Here is a 16,434-nt window from a genome sequence, read left to right as displayed (position 1 = left end):
CTTTGGGCATCTGTGCACAGCAGCCTTAACTATGTGGCCTCAGCTTGAGAAAGATCACTTGATTGAGGACACCTTTTGCTAGGCTAGCATGTAGCTTCTATTTTGTTTTGCTTTGTGGTACTTATTTCAATTTACAAAATATTTGTGAATCTACTGTGTTTCTGTTTATGTTAAGTCAGAGGTAGTCATTGTAAGCATCCAGAAAGTTATGAAAACAGAAAATAAAAATCACCTGTATGTAACTCTATCATCCAGAGACAATCACTATCTTTTTTAAACTGAGGTCTACTTGATATACAATACTATATACATTTCAGGTGTACAACATAGTGATCCACAATTTTTAAAGGTTACCCCAGTTATAGTTATAAAATATCAGCTATATTTCCTGTGCTGTACAATATGTCCTCATAGCTTCTTTATTTTATACATAGTAGTTGAAAGTGAAATTCATTCAGTCTTGTCCAATTCTTTGTGACCCCTTGTACTATACAGTCCATGGAATTCTCCAGGCCAGAATACTGGAGTGGGCAGCCTTTCCCTTCAGGAGATTTTCCAATTCAGGGATTGAACCCAGGTCTCCTGCACTGCAGGTGGATTCTTTACCAGCTGAGCCACAAGGGAAGCCCAAGAATACTGAAGTGGGTGGCCTATCCCTTCTCCAGCAGATCTTCCCACATCAGGTATCGAACCGGTGTTTCCTGCATTGCAGGTAGATTCTTTACCACCTGAACTACCAGAGAAGCCCATACATAGTAGTTGATAGCTGTTAATTCCTTACCCCTGTCAGGTCCTTTCCCCTTTCCCTCTCCCCATTGGTAACCACTAGATTTTCACAGATGATCGTTGTTAATATTTTATTTTACTTCTCTTCAGATTTTTTTCTAACCTCTGTCCTACCACACATGTATATACACGTGCAAGTTCCGGTGTTACGTCCTCTTTCCTTCCTTCTTGCCTCCCTCATTCCCTCCCTCCCTCCCTTCCTTCTTTCTGAATTATTGTAACACATTTGAATAACATTTTTCGTAATATTTTATAACTTGTTTTTTCCTTTAGCATTACATTTTGGACATCATTCTATAGTAAAAATATATTCTCACATTTCTGATGACCAAATTGTATTTGTTCTCTCTAACTTGTCTTAGCCAATTATCTGTTGATGAATACTTAGTTTCACTATATATATTTTTAGTATTAGACACAATGTTGTGTAAGTGTCTAATGTTGCTATTACATACAATGTTTTCCTGTTAGACGTGAAGTTATTATTATCATTTTTGTTATCAGACACAATATTGTAATTCATGGCCTTCTATACTTACATCTTTAGGCATTTGTCTAAATTATTTCTTTAGGATACATTTTTATTTTTTAATTTATTTTTTACTTAAAAAATTTCTTTTTGAAGTGTAGTTGATGTACAATGTTATATGTAGCAGAGGTACAACGTAGTGATTCACAATTTTTAAAGATTATATTTCATTTATAGCTATTATAAAATATTGGTCATATACCCTGTGTTGTACAATATGTCCTTGAGGAAACATTTTTAGAATTGCAATTTTTCAGTTACAAAAAAGCACTCAGTTATAAGTGCTTCTGTGCCCTCTTAGTAAGAAGTACATAAGAAAGTTCATTATCATTGCTTTTAACTCCTAAATAAACTCACAGGCTAGTAGACTTTCAAGAAAAAACACTATAAATATTTGAAGAGAAATTGTCTAGTGATAATACTTTCGTATTGTTCTTTCCTTGTTCACCTTCCTGTTCCATGGAACTAAAGATGGGGGAAATGGAACTACTTGTAGCTTCTTTTTTTCTGTCCAGAGAGTCCCTGCTGCTGTCCCCTGGTAAATGTCCCCTGATGACCATAGAGCCTGTTTTACTGAACTCCATCCTCAGTGCATCTGTTCAGTTAACGTGAGGTGGGTTTGTCAGTTTCAGGACCTTTGGTTGTTCATCATGGGCTTTTTTGCCATAGTTAAGACAGGTGACATTTTTTTTTTTCCTGAGAATTTTGTTTCTTTGTTTTAGGCTAAAGAAATGTCAAGAATTGGGAGCTTTGAGGGATTCCAGCCTGTGTCTCTGAAGCAAGAGGAAGATGACAAACCTTCTGAGACGGATCAGCTGTCCATGGAGGAGAGGGAGCCAGACACAGAGGTCCCAGTGCCAAAGCAGATTTCAAGGCTGCCAAGTGTGATTGAATCAGCACTCTACCCGAATCCCTATCACAAGCCTTATCTCTCACGGAAGTACTTCGTCACGCGGGTAAAATTATAAAACCATTAGTGTCCTTAAATACTGCATAAGACTTCTCTTCAAAATCTTAATATTCTTCCATATACCACATTTTTTCAACAGTTTTCACATTTGTTGTCTCATGTAATAGCTACAATAACTGTGAAGTAGGCATCTTTATCTTAATGTTACAGGTGAAGGAGCTGAATTTCAGAGACTTTATGGGTCTATTTTGACCATCAGAGAAGCAGGTCCTCCAGCTCCCATGGGTCTTTGGCTCCTCGGTTTTGTATTCCTGCTAAACCCAACCTCAATAAGTTAATGCTCTGTGAAGAGAAAACTAGACTTGCTAGAATATAAAGCTGGGAGCCCAGAGGGAGTATTTGCTCTATGTTAGGAAAAGACATGAGTGATGGAATAGAAAGCATTGCTGAGAATACCTGAACCTCAAGGGTATACAGGGCATGCTGGTAGTACAGTGTAGGGGCAGGCACTTCATTCCAAATATAGAGTTGTAGTCTGGAACTCAGCTTCTTCCCTGTGCATCAAAGCTGGGGAGTAAATAGATGGGTGCATAATGAGGATGGTGTTTATATATCCAAATGTTAAAAATATTTCAGACTTCTCACATTTGGATCAAGTAGAAACATCCTTGGTTTCTAGTACATTCCCCTGTCTTGAATTCCCCTTCCTATTTATAGATCTGATTTACCAATCCTTTAACGTTCTTGTCAGCACACTAGCAGTGAGCTCATAGGAGGCTAAACTGCAGATTGTACACTGTGGCAGCAAAGACCACCTGAATTTTCACGTGTACCTGGAGCATCTCTTTACTGACTTTTTTTTTCAACTCAACCTCCTAAATAAATGGTGGCTAAGAGTTTGAGGCTATTTATAATGTTTTAATTAATGAACTTGGATTTTCTAGCTTTTAAAGTTAATCTTTGGTTAAGATAAAGTTGTAACTAAAGAGACTCAGTGTGTGTGTGTGTGTTTGAAAACATATATCCACATTACCTATATTCAGTGAGTCTTAGCTATATCCAGTGACTCATATGTGCAAATTGCTGGCATGTTCCTTATTATGTGTGTGTTTGTGTGTTTTTGCATATGTAAAGCAAATGGCTTGTTTTCCAAAGCATGTTAACTTTTTTGAATATGCAAAGTTTAGTTGTAAGATATATCTGGGATAAAAATCAAAGCATCTCTTAGAAAGTCCACTTTTTTGATAGTGATGATGTATCTGTCAGGGTTAGATGAGAGAAGAACAGTGATGAATGATATGGAATAAGAGATGTATCATTGCAAGCTGGTACAATTAAGAGAGCTGCCTGAGAAATCTATGCAAAGCTGTTGTCTTTGCATCTGTTGATGGGTCTGGAGGTGCTATACATCAAACCAACTGGCTGTTGTGTAGTAGGACTATGGAACAGGGGAACCTACATGAATGAATTAGAATTCTCTGGTGGCTCAGATGGTAAAGCATCTACCTGCAATGCGGGAGACCGGGGTTCGATCCCTGGGCTGGGAAGATCTCCTGGAGAAGGATATGGCCACTCCAGGATGCTTGCTTGGAAAATTCCATGGACGGAGGAGCCTGGTGGGCTACAGTCCATGGGGTTGCAAAGAGTCGGACACGACTGAGCGACTTCACTTTCACTTTTCACTTTGATCCAGCAGCACCCACCACAGAAAAATGGATCCTGTGTTGCTCTCCCACCAAGTTTGGACTTGAAGATGTGAGTCATTTTCAGGAAAAGCCAGTGCTCTCCACCAAGTAAGCTACACACTTACTCAGTTCAGGAAAGGAGGATCTGAGGGAGGAAGTCTGACTGTAACAAGAGAAGGTATAGGACCAGGGGCTTCCCCCACCCCCTTTCATGCCATCAAGTAAACAAGATATCAGCAGCTTTGAACGATGGGGTCTAATAGGCCTGCCCTGATCTTCAGCAAGAGCACGACTGATGTTTCACTTCTGCCTTTCAAGTCTGACACAAATGTCTGTTGTGGCCAACACTAATTTGGAAGCAGACAAGAAAGGGAATTCTAGAAAATGTAGTTACAGCTTAGCTAAATTGACACAGATCTGTGGTTTGCAAGGATTCTGTAAATTATTGTAAAGTTACAACAGAGCTTTTATTTATTTATTTACATGATGCTTTTATTTGTGTGGCTCTGTGTAGCTTATAAGAGACAGTCCCCTGGAGTAGCACTGTGAAGTAGGCAGAGAAAGGCTTATCATTCTTGTTTTAGGAGTAAATGCATTGAAGCTTCAGAGGAGTTAAGTGACTAAGTCATATGATATTAGTGTAAGCGCTGTAGCTAGACTCTGTATCTTCTAAGTCCGGTGGTCTTTCTACCATTAAGTACAATTGAATTTAGGATGTTTTAGTAAAGGTTTTCTATTACTGACTCTGATTCATGTGAAGAACATCTTTTCCGCCAGGTGTATAGAAAACAAATTTTAAGTTGTCAAGAGCTTGGGAGGGAAAACTTTCTTCTAATTTTGTCAGTGAGTCTGAAGTAGACACGAGGACTCTTTAGGAGGTAATTGTGAGGGCTACATTCCCAAGGCAGTCAGCATTCACTTTCCTTCAGACTAAGAGACAAAATATGAAGAGATTTTTTTTTTCTTCTTGTTTTCTTTTTTTTTTTTTTAGCACATGAGTATAATGAATGTGCTTTAATGCATTCTAGGATAATGAAAATGAGATTGTTGGTTTGACTGAAGCAATGATAAACATTAGTTTGAATAAATAAAGGAATGATCCGGTTTTACTACCTTGTAAACCATAGATCTGTTGATGTGGTGGTAGCTGAGGAAATGCGAGGAGATGGGTGTGTGTGGTGTATATGTATATATATATATATATAAATTTCTTGTCTTCAAAGTATGAATAAAATGTCAGTTTTATCTGAGAGTTTAAATAAGCTACTTTTTAAAGTGTTCTTAATACAGTGTAAGACACATCTATTAACATTTCATAAACAGCATCTCTTGCTATTCTAAATACTTTCTTCCTTTTTTTTTTTGGTTAATTTGGCATTCACAGTTCTGTAAGTGGTAATAAGGAATGGCATTAAGATGCCCATGACTTCACCATGACCTCTAAAGTAAGGTATAAGTGTAGACATATAGGGTCTGTAGCAGCAAAGAGATTTAAATGAAGGGAGCTAACTCATTTTCTCAAGGGATAATTAAATCAGACCAGGATTGTGAATGACTCAGACCTATGAAACATTCATCACATCACAAGGTATCACTTCTTGGAGTTGAAAAGAGATCTAGTCCAGTGATGATCTGGTGCCGTGCTTCTCAGCTTGATCAGGCAAACAGATTACCTGAAAAGCTTGTTAGAACATTGGTCTGATTCAGTAGGTCTGGGATGAGGCCTTAGATTTTGCATTTATATGCACTCTATGGAAATACTCATGCTTTCTGTCCACAGATCACACTTTGAACACCAAGTTGCTAGTCAACATTCTCATTTTTAGTGGCAGCTAAGACCCAGAGAGGGCCGGTGGCTCACCTGAAGTCCTAACACAGTGCGTACTGACTTGCCCAAGAAGCTAGTAAGAACCAAAGTTGGGTTTAGAGTTGATGTTTCCCAATTCCCATTCATAGTTCTTGATCCCATGCAGTGATTTAAAAGAAATCAATTTATTACAGTGTAAGAATTTTAAGGCTATGTGGCAAATGCAGATCAGTAAGACTGAGTAGAAAAATTTCTTGACCTTGCATTTTATTATAAGGTTTTAAAGTAATTTCACTGGAGGTGGTTTATAATTCCACAGCTCAAAGTTAACGAAAATATATAAATATCCTTTTATGCATTTTGGTGAATATTCTTTCTTACTTTTTTCTTACATGTACATTTTATTGTGTAAAACATAGGGTTATATCTGTTGTGTGTGCTCAGGTGCTCAGTTATGTCTGACTCTTTGCAACCCCATGGAGTGTCACCTACCAGGCTCCTCTGTCCTGGGGATTCCCTAGGCAAGAATACTGGCATGTGTAGTCATTCCCTTCTCGAGGGGATCTTCCCAACCCAGGGATTGAACCCGGATAGCCTGCATTGCAGGCAAATCCTTTGCTGTTTGAGCCACCAGAGAAGTATCATGGAAATGTGGTACAATTTATTTAAGTTTTGCTGTATATTTAGGCTGCTTTTTGTTCATATCTTTTAACTTGGAAGGGAAAGTTATTCCTTGGCTCACTGAGGCAGATGGACTCAATTTCTTAGCTGCCAGGTATGGATACCTAATGCTATCATAAGAGGAAGGATCAATTATATGAGTTTCAAGTTGGATATGGGAATATAAGACAACTTAGGGCAAACAAGAGGCATTTTTAGCATCATAACATTGTGCATTAGATCACATCTCTGAATATCTGGTCATAAAACAAGTTAATCTGGTCCCTGAAACCTCTTATGTTATTTTATGGGTCATTCTGTGCTGTTGCTTTCTTTCCTCAGTCTTCCAGACAAGTGTTTATTTACTGCAACTTTGCCCTTCCGATATGGCTTAGTGACATTCTTGCTTCAAGCCAGGAAGGGCCTCAGAGAATATCTAATCCTACCGCTAGGACACACAAAGCTGATGTGACTTCTCTTTGGCATCTTAGGGGCCATGGCAGGCCTGGAACCCAGGATTCCTGGCACTTTGTGCCACCTATCCACTGCCTCTGACCTTGGACAGTGAATGAGGACTCACATAATGAGGGTCTGAACCAGTTGCTATCAGTCTGCTTGGATAACCTTTTCCTCCTATTTTTGTTCATTTGCTATTATTGCTTAGACATGTCTAAAAATGGCCTACTGCCTTCTCTCAACAAAAGTACCCCTCAAGGCTAATAACTTGAGGTATATTATGATAATCACTTTAGTTGTAGAGAGTGATATTCAAAAGCAACTTCTTATGAAAGGAACAATACTTGATCTGCATGGGGAAAGATATATTTAAACTCCCTGTAGGACTCTATATTTGCAGATACCTTATCAGAAAGTTGAAAGCGATTAGAGATGGGGAATTATCTCTAAATTTATACTTGAGAATGTAAATTACATACAAACTAATGGGACTAAAACTATTTGATCTTTTAATATTTAATTAATGGTTCCCTGTGGCCTTTTTATAGCCTGTGTTCTATTGTGAGGAACGAGACTTTAATAAGCAGGTTTGGGACTTCCCATTGTGTGGCAAGATGTCATTGCCTTCATGACACTAATTTGGCTTTCATACTCTCCTTTTCCCTCTTCTCTTACTATAGGCTTCCCTGTGTCTTGCTCTTGTACTGGGAACAACTAAATATATTAGTTGTATTGTTATTGCCTGTGTGAGCTTCGCTCTGGCTTAGAAATTATATATCTCACTGGGCAGAAGGTTTCTGGATTCCCCTCCTTACACTGAAATGCTTTGAAGATGGTAATAAAAGTTGATGTTTCTATCTGAGCATAGATCCTTAACAATTATGAGATAAGTATTTCTTTCAGAGAGAGACAAATTTGTGTGGGTTTTACGAATCAGAACTGGTTTCTTACCTTATCAATTTACCACAAAGCAAACCCTTTCTGAGGACAATGACCCCCGCAAGAGAGAGCTGACTGTGTCTGAGTCCCTAGGAGAACTCTTCCACTCTGTCCTTTCTTTTCACTGTCTGGCTAAAGTGTCCATTACAAGGAAAAATATTAATAGCAGACATGAATATTGTTTGTGTGACAGTTGACTCCCAAGCTAGGCTAGCTCAAGGAAAGGCAAGGAGACAAATACATATGTCTTTTATATGTATGGCTGAGTCACTCTGCTGTGTACCTGAAACTATTGCAACATTGTTAATCAGCTAAGTCCAAAATAAAATAAGTTCAACAACAGCAAATACTTATGTCCTTGAACTTCCCTCAGTACATTTGACTGAAACTATTTAGGGCTAGACATCAGAGAAGTTATTGCTCATTATGTCATGTTCAATTCAGTTCAGTCGCTCAGTCATGTCCGACTCTTTGCGACCCCATGAACTGCAACATGCCAGGCCTCCCTGTCCATCACCAACTCCCAGAGTTCACTCAAACTCATGTCCATCGAGTCGGTGATGCCATCCAACCATTTCATCTTCTGTCATCCCCTTCTCCTCCTGCCCTCAATCTTTCCCAGCATTAGGGTCTTTTCAAGTGAGTCAGCTCTTTGCATCAGGTAGCCAAAGTATTGGAGTTTCAGCTTCAACATCAGTCCTTCCAATGAACACCCAGGACTGATCTCCTTTAGGATGGACTGGTTGGATCTCCTTGCAGTCCAAGGGACTCTCAAGTGTCTTCTCCAACACCACAGTTCAAAAGCATCAATTCTTTGGCACTCAGCTTTCTTTATAGTCCAACTCTCACATCCATACATGACCACTGGAAAAACCATAGCCTTTACTAGATGGACCTTGGTTGGCAAAGTAATGTCTCTGCTTTTTTTTTTTTTTATTTTTTATTGGAGGCTAATTATTTTACAATATTATATTGGTTGGTTTTGCCATACATGGACATGAATCCTCCCCGGGTGTACATGAGTTCCCCCTCCCGAACCGCCCTCCCACCTCCCTCCTCCCCTTATCCTCCCTCTGGGTCATCCCCGCATACCAGCCCCGAGCATCCTGTAACATGCATCGACCCTGAACTGGCGATTCATTTCACATATGATAATATACATGTTTCAGTGCCATTCTCAAAAAAACCATTCCCACCCTCACCCTCTCGCACAGAGTCCCAAAGACTGTTCTATACATCTGTGTCTCTTTTGCTGTCTCGTATACAGGGTTATCATTTGCATCTTTCTAAATTCCATATATATGCGTTAGTATATTGTATTGGTGTTTTTCTTTGTCTTTGCTTTTTAATATGCTATCTAGGTTGGTCATAACTTTCCTTCCAAGGAGTAAGCATCTTTTAATTTTATGGCTGCAGTTACAACTGCAGTGATTTTGGAGCCCAGAAAAATAAAGTCAACCACTGTTTCCCCATCTATTTGCTATGAAGTGATGGGATCAGAAGCCATGATCTTAGTTTTTGAATGTTGAGCTTTAAGCCAACTTTTTCACTCTCCTCTTTCACTTTCGTCAAGAAGCTCTTTAGTTCTTCTGCACTTTCTGCCATAAGGGTGGTGTCATCTGCATATCTGAGGTTATTGATATTTCTCTCGGTAATCTTGATTCCAGCGTGTGCTTCCTCCAGCCCAGCATTCCTCATGATGTACTCTGCATATAAGTTAAATAAGTAGGGTAACAATATACAACCTTGACTTAAAAATAAGGATCCCCCTAATGATTTTTTCCTTAAAATTTAGAATTAGAAATGTATGGGTACCCTCCTGCTAAGCTTTCTTTGATCGGATGATGAGTACATATTATTCCAATATACTTCCCTTAGAGTCTCAGGCTGCAAGGAGTCTCAGAGCTAATTGTTCCACTGTAGTAATCATCTGATCCCCCGATCCTGGTACAAAGGTTTCCTTCTATTTAGTATTAACAAGGAGAAGGAAAATAGAGTCTTTTATTCTTCAGTGTTCTCAGTGTTTTTGGCATTTCCAAACAGCTATTACAGTTAATGGTATCACATCTATCTAACAAATGCATGTAGACTGATTTGGGGAATGATAAGGCTATGTGGCAAATGCAGTGTAAGTTGCAGTGTTGACTCACAGCAACCCGAAAGGCTGAGATTTAAAACCTTGTCCTGCACACAAGTCAAAAGGTTCACACACTTTATTGTATTTTTGACAGTAAATGGCTGAAGTTAATGTATCATAGTAACCAAGAGTAACAAATGGAGAAGAGTAAAATACTTTATCAGGACGATGCATAACTGTTCCGTAAAGGCGTGATTGATGTTTCTACTGAAGGTGAGAACTCAGGCAGTGAGTACCCAGACAGGACTTCAGAGATTTCCAAACTGTTCTCTAAAGAATCCACTTTAATATTAACCTTTAACTTTTGAAAAGGTGTATAGTAAAACAATGGGTTTCACTGGTGGCTCAGAAGTAAAGAATCAACCGCAATGCAGGAGGCTCAGTACAGGAGGATGCAGATTCGATCCCTGGGTTGGGAAGATCCCCTAGAGTAGGAAATGGCAACTGACTCCAGTATTCTTGCCTGGGAAATCTCATGGACAGAGGAGCCTGATGGACTACAATCCATGGGGTAGAAAAGAGTTGAGCATCCACACAAGGATGCATAGTAAAACAACACCTCTATACACTGTGTCCACCATCACGTTCCTTCCCTACCTATAGGGAACGCCTGTTAATATTTTCTGTGTATCCTTCTAGAGTGACTTTAGGTGTGTACAAACAAACAAAAATACTTATTCTTATCCATTCCTCCCCTTTTTACACAAATGATGATGTATGTTTCTTCATTTTTTATGTATTTATCATATTTCATTGCAAGAAATATCAATAACCTCAGATATGCAGATGACACCACCCTTATGGCAGAAAGTGAAGAGGAACTCAAAGGCCTCTTGTTGAAAGTGAAAGAGGAGAGTGAAAAGTTTGGCTTGAAGCTCAACATTCAGAAAACGAAGATCATGGCATCTGGTCCCATCACTTCATGGGAAATAGATGGGGAAACAGTGGAAACAGTGTCAGACTTTATTTTTTTGGGCTCCAAAATCACTACAGATGCTGATTGCAGCCATGAAATTAAAAGACGCTTACTTCTTGGAAGGAAAGTAATGACCAACCTAGATAGCATATTAAAAAGAAGAGACATTACTTTGCCAACCAAGGTCCGTCTAGTCAAGGCTATGGTTTTTCCCGTGGTCATGTATGGATGTGAGAGTTGGACTGTGAAGAAAGCTGAGTGCCAAAGAATTGATGCTTTTGAACTGTGGTGCTGGAGAAGACTCTTGAGAGTCCCTTGGACTGCAAGGAGATCCAACCAGTCCATTCTAAAGGAGATCAATCCTGGGTGTTCATTGGAAGGACTGATGCTAAAGCTGAAACTGCAATACTTTGGCCACCTCATGCGACAAGTTGACTCACTAGAAAAGAGTCTGATGCTAGAAGGGATTGGGGGTGGGAGGAGACGGGGACGACAGGGAATGAGATAGCTGGATGGCATCACCGACTCTGTGGACATGAGTTTGAGTGAACTCCGGGAGTTGGTGATGGACAGGGAGGCCTGGCGTGCTGCGGTTCATGGGGTCGCAAAGAGTCGGACACGACTGAGCGACTGGACTGAACTGAACTGAACTGAACTGAGTGTGCCCCATGATATACCTAACGAGTCTCCTATTGCTAGACTTTTGCATGGTTTCCAAGTTTTTGCTATCCTCAAACCAGGCTGCAGAGAAAACTATGCATATGTCATTTTGTACATATGCAAGAGTGTCAGTAGTATAACTTCACAGAAATGGAATGTGTGGATCAAAGGATAGATCATTTTGATAGATTTTGCTGATTGCCTTTCATAGAAAAGACAAGTAAAGTTTTGAAAAATTCTACATTCTTTTATTTGTCTTTACAAATTTTTGGCAAAGTGCCTGGTATTAAAGCATTCAACAAAATGCTTATTTCAGGATTATTTCATTATTCTCCAATTCTACTTCTAATTTCTTTATTCTGAAAAGTACTAGTTTCACTACCAAGTTATATTAGCTGAAGAAGAAATTACATGGATACAGGAAGAGAGACAGGAAAAATAGCCATGATGAATCATCAAAGAAAGTATCATTTTTCAGAGAACTTTGACCATCGAGCCTGGTAGAGTCAGGTTGCATCATGGAGAGCTGAGGACGCGTGATGAGAGAATTGTCACAGAATCCCCTGAAATTTCCATGAAGCATAGACCAGTCCTACCAGCTATGCTGTGCTTTGTCACTCTGTCACGTTTTATTCTTTGCAACCCCATAGACTGTAGCCTGCCAGGCTCCTCTGTCCATGGGGATTCTCCAGGCAAAAAGACTGGAGTGGGTTGCCATACCCTCCTCCAGGGGATCTTCCCAACCCAGGGATTGAACCCAGGTCTCCCTCATTGTAGGCATATTCTTTACTATCTGTGCCACCTGGGACTGGATCAGTGATGATACAACCTCCTGTGTCAATGGGAGCACAAAGCATATTTAATGAATGTCCCAGAACTTATTGATTTCATGACACATCAGGTTCAGCTGGCCTGGGGTGCTGTATTAGCTTTCTGATAGCCCTTCAACCAGCAGCAGAGGATGACAAAAGAGTCAGAAATCATTCCGTCTACTGGCTGACTGTCCAATTCAACAGGAAACTTGTTAAAATTGAGAAACCAGAATTTCTAGGTGTAAAGTCTGTGATTATATTTTCTTAAAGATTTCCAGGAGGTTTTGATCATCAGCTTGGCTTGGAAAGCTTTGTTTCAGTCTACTCATTTGTCTTATAGATAAAGAAATGGAGGCCAAGGACAGTAAATCATTGTCTAGCGGTCAAAGAACTTGTTCATGACAGATCTGGAATATTAACCCAGGTCATGCAACTCTGAGTAGTTGTCCTGCAAATTTCAGGATGACTTGGACTGTGTGGAATGAATTGGAAGGGAGGGGGAAAAGTGAAAGTATGAAAGTGAAAGTCGCTCAGTTGTGTCTGACTCTTTGCGAGCCCATGGACTATACAGTCCATATAATTTTCCAGGCCAGAATACTGTAATGGGTAGCCTTTCCCTTCTGCAGGGGATCTTCCCAGCCCAAGGATCAAACCCAGGTCTCCCATATTGCAGGTGGTTTCTTTACTTCTTTTCCTATATTTTACATGTGGATTCATGTAAGATTTTTCTTAACCAATGGACTCTATGGTCAAAATTTTTCAAAGCCTTTTGTCAAAGACTGAGAAAACAAGCAACCCCAAATCCTACAACCCACTCACCTCTGGGAGAAAAATATATTTGAATGGGTCTTTGCCAGGCTAGTATCCCTGTTTCTTTTTAGGAAAGATCTCAAACTAGGAGGATTAGGAATGCTAATATTTATGGAAGATTAGGTGTTTAGTATAAATCCCTGTTACATAGAGGCTATAACATACTTGAGAGCTTGTAACATACTTGTTGTAGGGTTGGGCATGAGATCAGCACTGTGTTGTGTGCCTGGAGGTGGAATGTCTAGGTTTCCTGTCTTGTGCCAGTCACCTCTTAGCTGAGGGAACTTGACAAGTTACTTCCATATGCAGACCCCTATTTCCACACCTATAAAATGAAATGACTTATAATTGATGAGCCCTGAGCTGTAGTGGTTCTATACACTGAAGTTACCCAAAATGCTTTTAAAAATCCTGATGTACTGTTATGCGGATCCCACCCATTGAGGATCTGATATAATTGGCCTGAGAGAATTTTCCAAAGCTCCCCTGGTGATTCTGATGAGTAACAGAGGCTGGGAGTGACTGCCTAGAGAACAATGGTTCTTACAGTAGAGTCCCACACCAATATCATCACCCAGGAACTTGACAGAAATGAAAATTCTCAGGCCCACCTCAGAAGTGCTGAATCAGAACCTCTGGGGACAGTGCCCAGAAATCTGTGTTTTAGAAACACATTTTAGGTGATTCTCATGTGCACTGAAGTTTAAAAATCACTAAGCTTGAGTGTCTATGAATTTCTTCTTTAGTCACTAAGTTGTGTCCAGCTCTTTATGACTCCATGGACTACAGTGCCACCCCCGCCCCCACCCTCTCCCCAACCAGGCTCCTCTGTCCATGGGATTTCCCAGGCAAGAATACTCGAGGTGGTTACGATTTCCTTCTCCAGGGGATCTTCTGGACCCAGGGATTGAATCTATGTCTCCTGCATTAGCAGGAGGCTTCTTTACTGCTCAGCCACTAGGAAAGTGAATATCTTGTTAAGGAACGCCAATCGATTTTTAAACTAGAGGAAGGCTCATAGTAGGAATACGTGCTTGGAGAATGGTGAAGAAATAGAGGTAAGGAGACAAAAAAAGTTCATTTCCCAGAAGCAGAATTACAGTCAGAATATTGGAAGGTTTTTATGTTTTACTTCCATGTATTGTTTGAAGAGAGAAAAGTTTGATTAAAAAAAAAGTACATATTGCTAAATGCACTGAATTTCCTTATAAACATATTTGTTTATCAGAAAAACTGGCCCTCTGAAAACAGTGATCCTAATTTCTTTGAACAAGTGAGAGTAAGATTATGAAAGGCTTATAGGACCTGGATCACTTTTGTCCTGTACAAGGAGAGCAACTTAGTAAATACCAGAATTTAAGACTAAGCTCTCTGGCAGGCAGTGCCAACAACCAACAGGCTACTCCAAGAATTATCTTTCCTGGTCAACTTTCTGGAGGAGTTGCTGGGATATAGTGACTAATCATAAGCATGAAGGGGACTCAGTCTTCTCTAAACTAGATATTTTCTTCTTCCTACTCAGCCAGGGGCCATTGAGACTGCCGTGGAAGACTTGAAAGGCCATATTACCAAGACTTCTGGAGAGACAATCCAAGGCTTCTGGCTCTTGACAGAGTGAGTAATTATGACTAAGTGATTTCCTCCTGTTTGACAATACCATGATAGAAGAGGAGATAGCCAGAATTTCTGGAAGAATTTCTTCTGGTTCCAGAGAGATTATCAATTACTCTCCTGTTAGAGAGTAAAGTCTTGTGATACCCCATGGCTGATAGTATGACCAAGTTTGACTTCTACAACTGTTTTCCAGGCTAGTTGTTTCTTTCAGCCATCACTGCAATTACCTTAACTCAGGGCATGACCATTTCTCACGAGGACCATTGCATTAGCCTCCTAATTGAGCTCTCTGGTTCCAATCTGTCTATTGTAAGCACTTTCTCACCAATCATACCATGCTACTAACCATCCCACTCCGCATACAGTGGAAAGGAGGGTTGGGAAAGAGGATGGGTGAGGTCAACATATACAATGTGAATTTTGAGCAAAAAAACTAGGAAAAATCATGTAGGATAAAGACAGGCCACCTGTTAGAAAGGGATAGACTGGGAGATTGGGATTGGCATGTACACACTACTATATTAAAACAGATAACCAACAAGGACCTACTGTATAGCATAGGGAATTCTGCTCAATACTCTGTAATAACCTAAATGAGAAAAAAAGAAGCTGAAAAAGAACATGCATGTATATATATAACTGAGTCACTTTGCTGTACTCCTGAAACTAACACAACATTGTTAATCAGCTATACTCCAACATAAAATAAAAATTTAAAAATAAATAAATATAACCCTTCCCCCACCACTGCCAAAAAAAGACAGGCCACCTGTTCAGAGCTGGAATAAAAACCAAATCGAACACTTAGATCCTTGTCACTTTATTGACTGCTCTATTCACTCTCGAGTTTTAATCTTAGCTGCAGGGGTTTTCATTGCAAAAGACACCATAGAGATGGTTACCTTTCTGTCCTCCCCAAAAACTCTAGCGTCTATGTGACCTTTACTTAACCCACCAGCCAAATATTAGGAATGTCATGGTCTTCACAATAATAGGTAAAATATACACATAATAAGGGTAAGAGGCATGTCTTTTTTTCTGCAGAATCCATAATATGAAGAGGAGAATGCAGTTAGAACTCCACTTCAAATACCTAATTGGTTCAGTAAGTTTTCTTGGTAATATGATCTCCAAAGGTTTCAGCAGAAAAGTTCAGTAACTTCTATACCTTGAGTGAAGAATCATTTAGTCTTTCACCTCTGGGTGGGACATCTTTGATTAAGTTTTCAGAGGGCAACTCTGGAATGTTTAATCATCCAGGCAAGCAGAATAAAGCCCTTAATCAACGAAATGCAGAACCAAATAACTTGTTTCCATCTGTCTGAACACCACGATATCATTGTTTCAAATGGGTTCCAATATTTGAATAAAAATGAATTTTGAAAACCAACCTGACAATTTCTGAGCATTTGTGTCTTAATATATAAATTAGAGATAATGATATATACTTGATGATGTGTTAGGATGACTAAATGAGATAAAGTAAAATTCTTAGCAAAGTCCCCAGCACGTATGACTTTTCAATGCATATCAGTGTCCTTTCTTTGTTTACAAGTACTATTGGTAAGCCAATAGTTAGTTTTTGTTGTTGTTTGTAGCCTCTACTTTTATTTCTATCTATCCATCTCCATCTCTAGCATCATTATTTTCCACTCTCCACCTCTCATTCGCAGGGTAGAGTATGACTTGTGCAAATGAAAAGCCTGCCTTGAT

The 16,434-nt window shown here is 39.6% G+C and overlaps 1 protein-coding gene across 1 annotated transcript in view; it reads left to right on the top strand.

Moving 5' to 3' along the window:
* Positions 1–16,434, top strand: part of TPRG1 (tumor protein p63 regulated 1) — a 156,231-nt gene that overhangs the window by 34,000 nt on the left and 105,797 nt on the right. Inside the window, exons 2-3 of the mRNA XM_055408077.2 lie at positions 2,038–2,271; positions 14,630–14,721. Of these exons, the coding sequence (XP_055264052.2) occupies positions 2,047–2,271; positions 14,630–14,721 (317 nt within the window). The 5' untranslated portion in view covers positions 2,038–2,046. The remainder of the gene's footprint in view (positions 1–2,037; positions 2,272–14,629; positions 14,722–16,434) is intronic.

This window comes from Moschus berezovskii, chromosome 1, assembly GCF_049115385.1.
Source record: "Moschus berezovskii isolate FMDL1 chromosome 1, NW_MosBer_1.0, whole genome shotgun sequence".
Lineage (NCBI taxonomy): Eukaryota > Metazoa > Chordata > Mammalia > Artiodactyla > Moschidae > Moschus > Moschus berezovskii.
Note: the sequence above shows the minus strand (reverse complement) of the source record. Positions and strands in the feature narration are given on the sequence as shown.